The sequence below is a fragment of the Cryptotermes secundus genome, unplaced genomic scaffold (assembly GCF_002891405.2).
Source record: "Cryptotermes secundus unplaced genomic scaffold, Csec_1.0 scaffold441, whole genome shotgun sequence".
NCBI lineage: Eukaryota > Metazoa > Arthropoda > Insecta > Blattodea > Kalotermitidae > Cryptotermes > Cryptotermes secundus.
In genome coordinates this window covers 357,269-371,602 of record NW_019727400.1, presented here as the reverse complement: position 1 = coordinate 371,602, position 14,334 = coordinate 357,269, and the positions used below count along the sequence as shown (strand labels likewise).

At 42.0% G+C, this 14,334-nt stretch overlaps 1 protein-coding gene across 1 annotated transcript in view; it reads right to left on the bottom strand.

The window, feature by feature from the left end:
- LOC111864698 (T-box transcription factor TBX20) overlaps positions 1-14,334 on the bottom strand; it is a 157,947-nt gene that overhangs the window by 122,999 nt on the left and 20,614 nt on the right. Inside the window, exon 2 of the mRNA XM_023852140.2 lies at positions 11,717-12,191. Within this exon, the coding sequence (XP_023707908.1) occupies positions 11,717-12,191 (475 nt within the window). The remainder of the gene's footprint in view (positions 1-11,716; positions 12,192-14,334) is intronic.

Sequence of the window (14,334 nt, the reverse complement as noted above, 5' to 3'; positions counted from 1 at the left end):
TTACGCTCTCAACAGTGCAAGGACATTCGTTGTTGGGTAGCACGTTTCCGTGATTCGTAAGAGCTCAAGAGTTCAGTAACTGAGTGCTCAGCTGTTGACTGCTAACAAGCGGACACCGGAAGCTTAACAAATGACCGATTTGTAAATCAGAACCAATTCAGTCACAGTGGAAGAGAAGACACTCGTAGTCCGGCAAGGAGTGGAGCGAGTCTTAGGCAGTCACTAATTGTGAGCTGTTATAATTGGTTGTAAGGCTATAATGATAGATTACAAAAACCATGCTATCTGAGCAGGGTCGATCATGATAAGAAGATTAGGAGCAGAAAGCAAAAGACAGATATCGGAAAATATTCCTTTGTAAATATCTGGAACCAACTGCCAGAGGGTTAAGAACGTGATAAATAAGACGAAGTGAAGTGAAGTGAAGTGAAGTGAAGTGAAGTGAAGTGAAGTGAAGTGGAATGAAGGGACGGTCATGGTGAAATGTGGGTGCATCAGTTCATGACATTAAGTATTTCATTACTGTTATTGTTTAGTGTAAAGTATGCTTACTTTTTATTAATATTAATTTATTTAATTTTAGTTGTAATTGTGTTTGCATTGCATTAATTGTGTGTAGTGTGTACTTCATTGTTTGTGTAGTGTTTGAGCGTGGTGTGTTATTTTGTGTGATGTGTGCTGTTTGTTTGTTGTGTCTTATTGTACATAGTACCATTGTCACCGGGCAAAACTTATTTCCAGTGTAAATAAATAATAATAATAATAATAATAATAATAATAAATCCAGTCATGCAATCCACAACCCGTTTTGTTAGCCACGGAACCACCGGACACGTGACAATATATCTCAGGTGTTTGTGGAACAATGGAGGAAATGTGATTAGTAGGGGAACTCGAAAGAAATTCGAAGGTGAAACCTGGCACTCACCCGGCATTGAACCCGAGCTTCCGCGAAGAGAGAACAACACCTAACCGCCTATCCTCATGTGTACAAAGAGCGTGAAATGTATATGAACGTTGGTACTCAAAATATATAGGTATAAATGCGTGGGTGCGAGAAGGAGAGAGCGTGGAAATGAATGGGTAGTTGAGCAGTTGCACCGTAGGCCACTAATGAATGTTGTCTGATTATACACTATATACTGTTTGCTATTTCTCATAAACACCATGACTCATTAGAAGCTACATGTTTACAAGTGTACAGACTGATAATAAGTAACTTTTGCGAATGTTTTATTATCGAGTTCATGTCGGGTACTTAAAAGGATAATATGAAACTACTGTAACAGCAAGGTTAGGCCTCACAGCTGTTATTTCCAGGCTACATTACCTCAATTGGAACGGATGGCCTCCACACAATGTCCTTGCAATCAGGCTTGTTCATTACAAACTTCTCGTGATTGCAGTATATTAATCGAGATAGCTAGCTAGTGCACTTTACGGAACAGATGTGACGCATTGCCACACATCTAGGGGAACACTAAAATGATTCTGGCACACTGCCACACATCTAGGGGAACACTAACATGATTCTGACGCACTGCTCACACATCTAGGGGAACATTAAAATGATTCTGGCGCACTGCCACACATCTAGGGGAACACTAAAATGATTCTGGCGCACTGCCACACATCTAGGGGAACACTAAAATGATTCTGACGCACTGCCACACAACTAGGGGAACACTAAAATGATTCTGGCACACTGTCATACATCTATAGAACACTTAAACGAATATAGTGCACTGTCAAACATCAAGAGGAACACTAAAATGATTCTGACGCACTGCCCACATCTAGGGGAACACTAAAATTATTCTGGCACGTTGCCACATATCAAGGGGAACACTAAAATGATTCTGACGCACTGCCCACATCTAGGGGAACACTAAAATTATTCTGGCACATTGCCACATATCAAGGGGAACATTAAAACGGTTCTGGAGCAGTGCGACAGAACTAGGAAACATTAAAGATTCAGATACACTGTGACACATCTAGTGGAACACTACAAAAATTCTAGTACACTTTGAGTCATCTATGGAAGAATGAAATGGTGCTGGCATACTTTGAAACATCTGGAAATTATTAAAACAATTCTAGTAAACTGGACACATCTAGAGGAACATTAAAGCAATTCTAGTGAACTGCGACAGAGATATGAAACACTAAAACGATTCTGACACACTGCGACACGGCTGGGAAACATTAAAACGATCTGGTGCACTGCGACACATCTAGGGGTAGGCTAAGAAGATTCCAGTGCAATGGGAAACATCTAGGGCACAATAAAACGGTCGTGGCGCACTGCGATACCATCTACAGCAGTGTTTCCCAGATGGTGTACTGCTTAACCGAGGAGTTGCGCGAATAAAAATAAATGTTCAGCAAGAAAATTACATTATAAAAAAATTTAAAAAAATGGTATACTAGTCTGTAATCTTCATTTTTCTTCTATATTTTCTTTTCTAAATATGTTCAATAAAATAATATGTTGATCTCATATCCTTGTTTAATATTTATTTATTATCATCCTTATTTATTTGTGGCACGGATTTTCAGCTTCATATATTTGAATTTTATTATGAGGGGCCGTGAAATTTTTTCGACTGCGAAAGCTTTTGGGAGACATTGCCCTAGAAAAACACTAAAATGGTTCTGGCATATTACGTAAGTTTTCTTTTTAATTTTAAGGACAAACTTCTTGTTCTAACGTAATGATACAGAAACCAGAAGACAATATAATAAAATATAATTGGTTGCAATTGCATAAGACGTGATATCTGGATTCTGCATGCAAACTACTTATCCTTGCAACGATTGAGCCATACGTACTAATAAAAGAATAAGTTTACTTTCACAATTTTATGACTCCACTTTTTGTGTTAGAAATTTTGTATTGGTTATTTCTTCGCGTTTTCCTTGCTTTATTTAAGAGTGCATTTTCAAATGCATACGTTATATAGGCTATGCTGTAGGGGTGGCCAAACTGAACACTGAAACAACATCCAATACTTTTCAAAAATTTGGAAACCCGGGTCTGGCCAATGGGATTTGTGGTGGACAAAATGGCGCTGGGGCAGGTTTTCTCCGAGTACTTCGGTTTCCCTTGCTAATCTTTATTCCACCAAACTCTCCATCATCATAATCACCCGGGGCAGGCTACAATAGGCCAATCAGTGGAAGCCGTGCCGAGTGGACCCAACTTGGCTCCATCCCCCACTAAGTGAATTAGTGTATTCGTAAAGAAGGTAGTGACTCTTATTCCGGTATAGCCAACCACGTCTGTTATGTAGCATCACGTGATATGATTTTATATGGTAAATTCTAAAGAACCTGTCGTGGCCTATTTTAATTAGTTCAAAAAAATCGTGGAGAAACTGAGGAATATCATGAACGCTCTTAGTTTAGAATCTCCCAAGTGGCTGCGTGTACCGATGAATGTTCTCCCACATGTTACATGCCCAGTCCATCTTATCCTTCTTGATCTGATTATGATCTGACGAGAAAGTAAATTGCGAAGTGGCCAATTATACAATTTTCTTTAGGCTTCATCCTTCACAGTTCCAAATATTACATCTCACTTGCTCGTCTGCTTTTGACAACCAGTTAGCTAAGAACCGAGTTGAAATATACAGTTGGAATGCATTTCTGCTTGAGGAGTGTCTTCAGATTTCAGCGAGTAAGAGACAAGATAAGGTACAGAGCGCTAGACCACCAGGCAGGAGTCTGGCCCTGGTATGCAGACCAGCACAGTGTCAGATTGCTACAGTAATCCTGCCATTGTCTGCTATTCATATGTTGCAGAGTGCTTCACGCTCTTTCACACTGCCTAATCCCGCAATGAGACCCAAGCGAGGAATTCGGATCAGGTCGTAACAATTCTGACATGCAATCGAGAAGTCTTAGTTTCAAATTTCGGCCCTATCACCACTATCCTTACTGAGGTATGTCTTAGTTTTCCTCAGGCAACGGGATAATGCCTTAAAATAGGTTATGACAATTTCCTTCCAAACCCTTTCCTATTTACATCCAATACCTAAGAACTTATAACTCTTAGTTGCGACAGAGTCGTTAAATAAGCTAGAAATTAACTCCATTAAACTGAGCCCTTCTCGTGAAGCCACCAGTTGCGCAGCTAGTCAGGAATTTGCCAAAATTTTATGGAACCAGAAGGTTCATTACCGTGTTTTCAAGAGCCATCCACTGGTCTCTATCCTAAGTCAGACTAATTCAGTCCGTGCCACCCCAGTCTATCTAAGATACATTTTAATATTATCCTCCCACTTACGTCTTCGTCTTTCTACTGATTTCTTTCCTTCCGACTTTCTCACCAAAATACTGTATCAATTCCTCTTCTCCCCCATGCGTGCTACATGCCCTGTCCATCTCATCCTCCTTGACTTGGCTGAGTAAGGGCTAGAAAGTAGCCAACAGCACGTAAATAATCTAAAGATTAACAAATAAATATAAAAATATACATTGGCCTCTTTTTAAGAGAAATTTCAAATTAGCTTAGAGCTGTCTCTTTCTTAATTAAATTCCTAAGTAAGGTTGCTTTAATAATATAATGTGAATGCCAAGGCTGCAGAAATCTCCGCCTGTGGCAATGCTTGTTATAACCATATGCGGCTTATTTGGGGAAAACAGGCCTACACTAACTGTTTCGACATCGCAATGGCCCCCCTTCCACTTGACCTTGCGTGTCTTATCAGTGCCTAATTTCACATGCAGAAAGTCGGCACACAACAAAACCGTAAAATAACTGTACTGAGTGGCGTTTCTTTTAAGAAACTGACAGTTGACGAACGAGAAACGAAATTCCACAGCATTTACAGAAGCCGAAGGTCATTGCCTGTTCCTCAAGAACCTCCTTCTAGACCATATCTTGACCCAGCTGAATCCACTGCTCGTCCTCTTTCATCAAGACCTATTTTAATATTGTCACGTATAGAGGGTTGTGTGCTTGACTTATAAGAAGGGTTCTGGGCTTGTTTGTTGGATTTATTGGCATCATATTCACACAACTCGGAACTAGAGACAATACAGCCCTATCGCTGATTTACACACTTTACACTTCACCGTTACACATGCACTAGCATTAGTCTCCACTAGTCGTATCCTGGCAACGGATTTATGAGTTTCACTGTCCCTTCAAATCACACACGAAGTCTTCTTTTCACAGACTAATTCTTTTCTTTCCATTATCCTGCAGCTGTCAATTCCAGAGACTCGACTGAATTCAATTCCTGTTCCCAAACTCATATCCTGGCAGGCTGGCGTCTCGAAGCTCGACTCTTCACTTCTCAGCTACTGTTCTACTCGTATACTGCTGTATGCTGCCGAACACTTCTTTATAACCACTTTGTACGGACCATGCAGCAAACACAGACTCTATTTTTAGGAAGCGTGTTTACTGATCCCTTGCCTAGCAATGAACATCCTATTATTGTGCGTGTTTGCTTCCGCTGGAATATGTTTACGGAGTCGTTGCTTAGTAATGAGTATACACGTCACAATATTAATCAAGTAACAATTCCTAAGGCTTCTAATTATTTACTGCACTAAGCGGCAGGTAACCTTTACAAAAAACAATGTCAACTGCTTGTACAAAAGCCGTATATCACAGTACATTTTCGAATATAAGACGAGTTCTTTTATATTGTTCCTGAGACAACAGAGGTAGCCTTATTTTCAAGCCCTTAAGAATAAATATGAACAGCACGATTAGGAGGATTTCCTATAATTCTAACGACATTTGTGTAACTTTCCAATGTACTATCTTTTTTTTTTGGTCCGGAGATGGAAACTAGCTCTATCGATCGGAACCAACTGATTATGTTTTACCTGAAGAAGGAAACAGAATCCACACCGGAAACGTTGCCTTTTAAATAAAAACAGGACGATGAATAATGTCCAGACATATAATATTTTTATTATTAAAAAACAAACTCTGTGGCTTGAGTTCTCAAGCGAACTATACCGATCGAGAGACCGCCGCTTGTCGGGGAAGTTAGTGCCAACTTTAGCGGACTGAGTGTCACGTGGTCAGCGCAACGAATCCCCACGAACATTAATCTCGGTTTTAGAGACAAAAGTAGCTATTTCTTTGAAATAGCTCCTCAATTATTCTCACGAGGCTGAGTGGGCCCCGTTCCAGACCCACTACTTCTCAGAAAATCTGGTAGCGCCGGGAATAGAACCCGGACCTCTGGATCTGTAGCCAGGAACTCTAACCACTAGACCACAGAGGCGGTCACATTTTTATCATTATTTCTTAATATTATAGTCATTACTTTTCCTTTTATAATTCTGAGAACTATATTGTCACGTGTTTCAGCGACAGTCGTAACTACAATTGGTTCTTAGACTCTCAAGATTACTGTAACTACAGCACATGTGACGTCACACACTAAGTGTTCTAATTCTTCTTCTGGCCACACACCTGTTCCCTTGGAGCTTCGGAACTCAAGTGAAGTAAATTCCCATTTCCACATTCTCTCATATCCTCTCGGCACGGACCACGCGTAGAAAATAACAGTTTTACCCCTGTGTAGCGCAGACCATTCAGAAAACAAATCAAGTAAAATCTAACTAGCCAGTCCATTGGCGCGCTGACTGTTGCCTAGCAACGAGCTATAAACATTCTTCCTATTGTTGCGTGACCTTAAGCAAGAAGGAGTTTATCGCGACATTGCCTAGCTATATACGTTACAAGTGAGTAAATAAATTAAATTCTTTTCTTAATTATTCATTAGAAAAATATGGGTTGATCTGATATTCTGGCTTATATTGTAATTCGTACACGGCGGGTGTCACAAGAAGCCGATCACGCTGGATCATGTGCCTAGGGCAGTTTTGCTGCAATATGTCGCACACTGTGGTGCCGCGGGTTGCCAAATATCAAGAGGGCTTGAATGAAACAACCGTGGCAGGCTCGATATACAGTGTAATTCCTGAATTAATTAAGCGCTTTTTAAAAGCTTATTGAAAATACAAAAGCAGGATAAATCCTTAAAAACGAATATTTTGTATTGTTGTATTCTCTTTTACACCTCACTACAGAATTATTCTGTAGTTTTTTCGATTTGAGATTAGGCAGTGAGTGTAGCACAGTTGAAAAAAAAAGGCAGGTGATTCACAGGAAGAACTGGTGCTGGACCACATAAAATGACATGACACTCCCTATTGAGAAGGGCCAGAATGTAATCTCTCTGGTATCCAGCGTATTTCACACAGGTCGACTTCATATTATACACTACATCATCGGATATAAAATCACAGGAATAAAAGAAAATAATAAGACCTGCTTGGAAGAGCGTATGACGCCTACGTTCTTTCAAACCTTTCATTCCAGACAGAGAGGCTAACAATAATTGTCTTTCAGCTGTGACACTGACACGCAATGGGACTACAAATTATTTCGTAAACACGTATTTACAAAACATTTCGCCCTTTTTTAGACCATTCCATGTCCCACTATATATTTCAAACCTTGCAGCGTTGGTGTACTTCATATGACCCTATGGGTTTAATATAAAAACAAAAAAACAAAACGACAAATTTAGGAGCAGAAATCTGAGAAAATTGTTCTGACCCAATAATTTTCATTGTCTGTCTTTATAGACGGGGAACGCGATAGCGTAGTTGGTTCAGGTACTATGTTACAAGTCGGAAGGTCGCGGGATCAAATCCCAATGAGGTCATTGTTTTTTTTTTCAATTGATCTAATCCTTCCAGCCGCACAATGGCCCTGAGTTCGACTCAGCCTCTAACAGAAATGAGTACCAGGAATATTCTTGGAATGTTCTTGGGGGTAAAGGGCGGCCGACGCGTAAGGTAGACAACCTTTCCGCCATCTATCAGCCGACTGTCTAGAAAAAATGTGGGAACCTCAACGTCTCGCAACCTTATGGGCTCCACGGCCTCTTACAGGGATAGCTTTATTTTTTACTTTTTTACTTATCTTTATAGACTTAGTAATAATAATTCAACATGTCTGCAGAAATCCGCAACGTCTTTTATGGTAGTAAATTATGTCAATTTTCCATTAAGTCCTTAAAATTTGTTGGAAACATTCAAAAACAAATTTTAGTTTCACCCATATTAAATTCAGGCTGTCCTTGTAGATTCTAAATAGTACTGACGATGGTGTTTAGCACTCAGGCTTTTTCGATTTTTGGACTTTGTCTGTCGTCCATTATTTTAAGCAACACAATGTTTCGGCGACCAGATCTTTTCCCTTCTTCAGATGGGAGACACCTACTCCGTTAGAAAGAGCTGATATCCAGTGATTGGGGTTAACGTTTTCTAAGGGACCCACTAGAGTGTCTCCTAGCTCCTCACCTGAGGGAGGAAACAGATTTAGTTTCCGAAACGTTGTGTTCTTTAGAATACCGGACGACTGACAAAGTCCAGAAACCCAATAAACCTTAGTGTCACACTGTCCTTGTTAAACTTCTATGACCTTGCAAGTTTAATGTACTGAGCTTCATAAAGTGTCTGACAACAGGTAATGAGGTTTCTAATCGCTGCAGGAAGGGTCTAACACGTGTGCCACAAGACAGACGCTCCAATATAAAAGTTGCTTTGTCGCTGACAGGAGAGATCATCAGCACTACGCGCTGTGCTTCTTGACACAAAACGCGAGCAGACAGTATCACACAGTGTAAATTACTTCTCTTCTTTCACGCTCTTTGCCATGCGCCGTAGAGAGACACACCTCACCGTACTATGCTTGAGTTAATTAAACAGCATGCAATTAAGACATATTGTGGGGTGGAGGCATAGCTCCACCATTTTTGACCTTCACTCTTCCGGTACCCATTGGATAGAAGGCTGGGCGCTGTGGAATAGAGAAAAGGCTCTTGCCCTGCCAGGAATCGAACCCCGGTCGTAGTCTGTTGCTGTACCGACTGAGCTATTCCGGCTCTCTATATCTATGTTTATAAACAGGAAGGTAAAATGTAAAGGTAAAGTTATCTCTGTAACAGGTCGTGGAGGCCCATAGATTTGTGAGACGTCGAGGCTCCCACGTTTTCCAGACAATCGGCTCACAGACTGTCAGGTTGTTAGCCTTACGCTCCGGCAGCCCTTTACCCCCCGGAAGATTCCTGGTATTCATTTCTGTTAGAGGCTGAGTCGATCCCAGGGCCATAGTGCGGCTGGAAGGTTTAGGTAAATTGAAAAAATCCACGGCATCGGGATTCGAACCGGCAAATTTCGGTATAATACATCGATTACGACATACCGCTTCCTTCCAGATCCCTTCAAAATTTTAATTCATCAGTCATCCTGCTAATCGACGATATATAGTCTGGAGAGTAACTCCATGGAGCCGAGTCCTCTATGAGAAGCTGCCGGTTTCTCACACACTCAAGAAATTCCCAACATTTTATGAGAACCCTAAAGTTCATTAAGTGTTCACAAGAGTCCGTCCGTGAACCCTATCCTGAGCCACATGATTACAGTACATACCACCCCTTCTTATGTCTTTAATATCTATTTTAATATTATCTTCCCGTCTACGTCTTCCTATTTGCGTTTTTCCTTCTTGTTTCCCCACCAAAACCTGTTATGCATTCCTCTTGTCTTCTATGCATGCTAAGTGCCCTGCGAGTCTCAGCCACGTTAATTGGGTCATTCAAACCATAAGACAATATCAAATGACCAGGTCTCAGGAGCTCTGCAGTTTTAATATGCAAAAATTAATTATCTGCTTAAGCTAATTTCCAGATATAAAGTGTGAAGACAAAGCGCACTAGACAGTGCAAACGGTGAATCCCCGACCGTTCTACGAAGGTCATACTATTAATTTGCTTGTAATTATGTCTCATTAAACCGTACTAAAAAATATATGTATGACGTGGTATTACGTAAATTAAGAAATAAAAACAGTAATTTGGACATTCAGTTGATCCCTTATCTTCCATACGGCATCAACATTCATATTTTTATGACTGAATTAATTTAGTTTCTTCACAAACCATAAACAGATGCTCATTACATGCACGTCCCATGAAGTATTTAAAATAATAGGGAATGACGTGGAAGCAAGAAGCAGGAGGCTTCTTACTTGACATATACTTTTTACCTGAAGATAGAGGCAAAAATTCCCGTCGAAACGTCAATATTCTTCTAACGGGCTACGCGACGTAACTCATACATATTTCCGTTCTGCTTTTAGAGGTACGTGATTTCGTCTTGATAGGAGAAACACATTTCGACACGCGGGTTGAGATAGTACAGCATATGGAACTTCGGTCCGCAACAGCAAATACAGAGGATGTGGAGGTTCCGTGAGGTCTGACCTGTGGATTGAGCTGTATTCAAATTACAGCCTTTTGCCTCAGACATGTGGTTACGAACTGTCAGGCACAAACACTCATTTCAATTAAGCGCAGGAGTAGTGGATGTCTACCGTTGCTTAGTTGCAGATATCTACAGGACAGTGAAGTGTACTATGCTCTGTGACGTGATACCGTGTAGACTGACAAACGTTTACTGACGTTCTGTCTCCATATTCAGGGTCGATGAGTATATCAATTTGACTTATAATTCGGCCCTGAAGAAAGAGGCAATAAGTTCCTCCGTAACCTCCGTAAACTTCTGCCAAGCTATACGGCCGTAACATCCTAACAGTTACTATTCTTCATAGTTACCTTATTGAGAATTTTACATCCTATATGATTATTTTGTAAAAATGTACCTTTCTTTTAGATTATCTTGAAGATAATTTAGGAGACCAAGTCAATTCTCTATGGTACGCTGTGACGCCTGAGCTTGTGAAGCTGAAGAATCTCTACTGTTGGAAACCGTTTCCAGGGAACGGCTGGTGAAGATATAATAGGCTGGAAAAGGCTTAACGGGTGCTGTGGTGATTAGCGAATGCGCTGTAATTACTTGTAGTCCCGAACAACAAATCAATTCATCAACCCAAACCCCGTCTATAGACACACCTAATACGTGATGACATAAATTTACTCTGAAATTAAATAAAAAAAAGTATTCTTTTGTAATTACTACAGCTGTTTCGGGGGGGGGGACGCGGTAGGGTAGTTGGTTGAGACACTATGCTACAAGCCGGAAGTTCGCGGGTTCAAGTCCCGATGAGATCATAGGAGTTTTTCAATTGACCTAATCCTTCCAGCTCCACTATGGTCCTGGAGTCTACTCAGCCTCTAACAGAAATGAGTACCAGGAACATTCTTGGAATATTCCTGGGGGTAAAGGGCGGCCGGCGCGTAGGGCTGACAACCTTTCTGCCATCTATAAGCCAATTGTCTAGAAAATGTGGGAACCTCAACATTTCACAACCCTATGGGCCCCACGGCCTGTTACAGGGATAACTTTACTTACTTTACAGGCCGCGCCATAGCTCAAGCGGTTAGCCGCTGGCTTCCCACCGTGGCGGCCCGGGTTCGATCCCAGGTCTGGTTAAGTGGGATTTGTGGTGGACAGAGTGGCGCTGGGGCAGGTTTTCTCCGAGTACTTCGGTTTCCCCTGCCAATCTTCATTCCACCAATTGCTCCACAATCACCCTCACCTATCATCTGGGGCTGGTACAATAGGCCAGAAGTGGCCGCAGTACAAAGGACTTAGTCCCACCCCACTTACATAAAAAAAAAGTAGTTACTTTACAGATGTTTCGGCTCCACCAGCAACCAAAACGTCACATGCATCTCTGCGCTACTCCGTGTATGCATCGTGTACTCACCTCCCTGTCTTGGTGATAATCATCTCGGTACCCAGGTCGTGGAACTTGTCCCACAATTCCTTGGTCTCCAGGTGGCACTCGGTCTGCAGAAGCTCCTCGCAGTTGCACCGGATCTTCACTTTGGCCGCTGCGCCCGCCTTGTCATCGGCCGGATCCGGTGAATCCCCGTCTGTTTCGTCGCCTTGCTCGGAGCCTGACTCCGAGGCCGTGGTGGCCGGCTTCAGCAACTTTCTGGTTCCCAGCCTGTGCTCATGCTGCTGCTGGATGCTCTCGCTGTCCGAGCATTCCTCCACATCCACCTCAATATCTTCGTCGTCCTCGTCAACTGTCGGCTGGTCGCCGTCAGTATCCAAGTCTTCAACGCACTCAACTCGGCTGCCCTGCGCACGACGGGCCAACTTGTCCCTTTCGTCCTCCTCAATATCAGAGCCGCGGGCCGTCTGGTGCCTGCGGCCAGCTGACTGAGACAGCCGTTCTGTGCAAAACATAAAGGATTCACTGAGAAGAAACCAATACGATCCTTGCGCATGCAACATTGCTCTCGCTCAGCAGCCGGTCAAGAAATTCCCTAATCCTTTTTGCAGGCATAGTTTTTACTCCGGTACCCACTGAATATTTTGCTGACGAGAAAAGAAAAAAACTTTTACTCCAGCCAGGTATTGAATCCCGGTTCCTCAGCCATCCAGCCCATAGCTCAGTGTCATACCGACAGAGCTATCGCGGCTCTTATGTACATGTCTCGGCCACATGCTCCCTAATCCTTCTAAGTTCGCTAATCGCAATTTCTTATTCATACATTCCACGAAAAATATCAGGCAATTTATGTGAAGTCGTTAAATAGCCAAATTTCCATCTCATCACTCTTTAGGTTTCCCCATTTCACGCGTGCTACATTATTTGTTTATCAGATCCTACTTGATTGTATAATCCTAACAAAAAATCTGCTTTGTTCCATTACTGTCTCTTGTTATCTCTTCAATTCTGTTTTAGTCCTCTTTGAGAAGCCGCCAGTTGTGCAGCTATTTGAGAATTTCCCAAAATATTACGGATATCAAAGGTTTACTACCAAGTTTACCATGTTCAAAAAATCCCTCCCCTGGTCCTTAACCTAAGCCAGATCAAGCCAATCCACGCAATTCCATCATATCGCTCTAAGATCTATTTTAATACTATCCACACACATACATTAGGTCCTCCTAGTGTTTCTGTTTTTTTTCTGGCTTTCCCATCAAAATTCCATATCCATTACCCTTCTCCCCCTCTCATGCTACATGCTATGCTCATCTAATTTTCCTTAACTTTATTATTTTAATTTACGTATTTAGCGAAGAGTACAAGTTATGAAGATTCTCATTATATCCAGCTTTTTATCATTTCATCTCTCTTCAATCCAAGTATTCTCCTCAACACCCTGTGCCCAAACACCCTCAGTCTATGTTGCTCCCTTAATGTCAGACACCAAGTTTCACACCCATACAGAACAACAGGCAAAATTATAGTGTGGATGTTCTACTCAATTCTCTTATTTAAATAAATTTGGAGGGTACACCGTCACACATGTTTCGACACAGGCAGGCCATCATCAGGTAATTCATGAGAAATATACAAAAGATGACGGAAGACATAAACAAAAAATTCTGGGAAGACCTAATCTCCTGCTTTCCTTTCATACGACACCTAATGCATTGAAAAAGACACAGACACACAGACAGTANTGGTCGGTAAAATTGACTCTAATATTAATTAAATACACAACAGGATGCAAGAAACAATTAAAACATATTTTTATTTGTTAAAATAAGGAAATTAGTCTAAATAACTACAATGCTAGTAAGGTAAACGCAATGGCCGCGCCATAGTTCAAGTGGTTAGTCGCTGGCTTCCCAAAGCGGCGGCCCGGGTCTGGTCAAATGGGATTTGTGGTGGACAAAATGGCGCTGGTGCATGTTTACTCCGAGTACTTCGGTTTCCCCTGCCAATCTTCATTCCACCAATTGCTCCACAATCACCCTCACCTATCATCTGGGGCTGGTACAATAGGCCAGAAGTGGCCGCAGTACAAGGGACTCAGTCCCACCCAACTAGCAATATAAAAAAGGTAAAGGCAAAGCTATCCATGTAAGAGGCCTCGGAGACCCATAGGGGTTGTGAGACGTCGAGGCTCCCACATTTTCTAGACAATCGGCTCACAGATGGCGGTAAGTTTATCAGCCTTACGCGCCGGCCGCTCTTTACACCCAGGAAGATTCCTGGTACTCATTTCTGTTTGAGGCTGAGTCGACCCGAGGGCCATAGTGCGGCTGGAAGTTCAATTGAGAAGTCAAATTACTTCATGGGGAATTGAACCCATGACCTGCCGGCTTGTAGCGTAGTGCCTCAACCAACTACACAACAGCTACTTAGTCTGGTTGCCCTGCTGCTGTGCCCAAGCCATGCAAGGCCTCTGTGACGCACGCCACACACACAGAGAGACTAGCAACAAGCGCCTTATTCTCCGGTAGCCAATGAAACACCTCGCAATGGAGTATCGATTGTGCACGCTGTTACCAGGTAATTCCATTACATCTGTACCGACCGCACTGCTCACTTTAGGTTACAAATTGCCCGTGCCCTGGCAT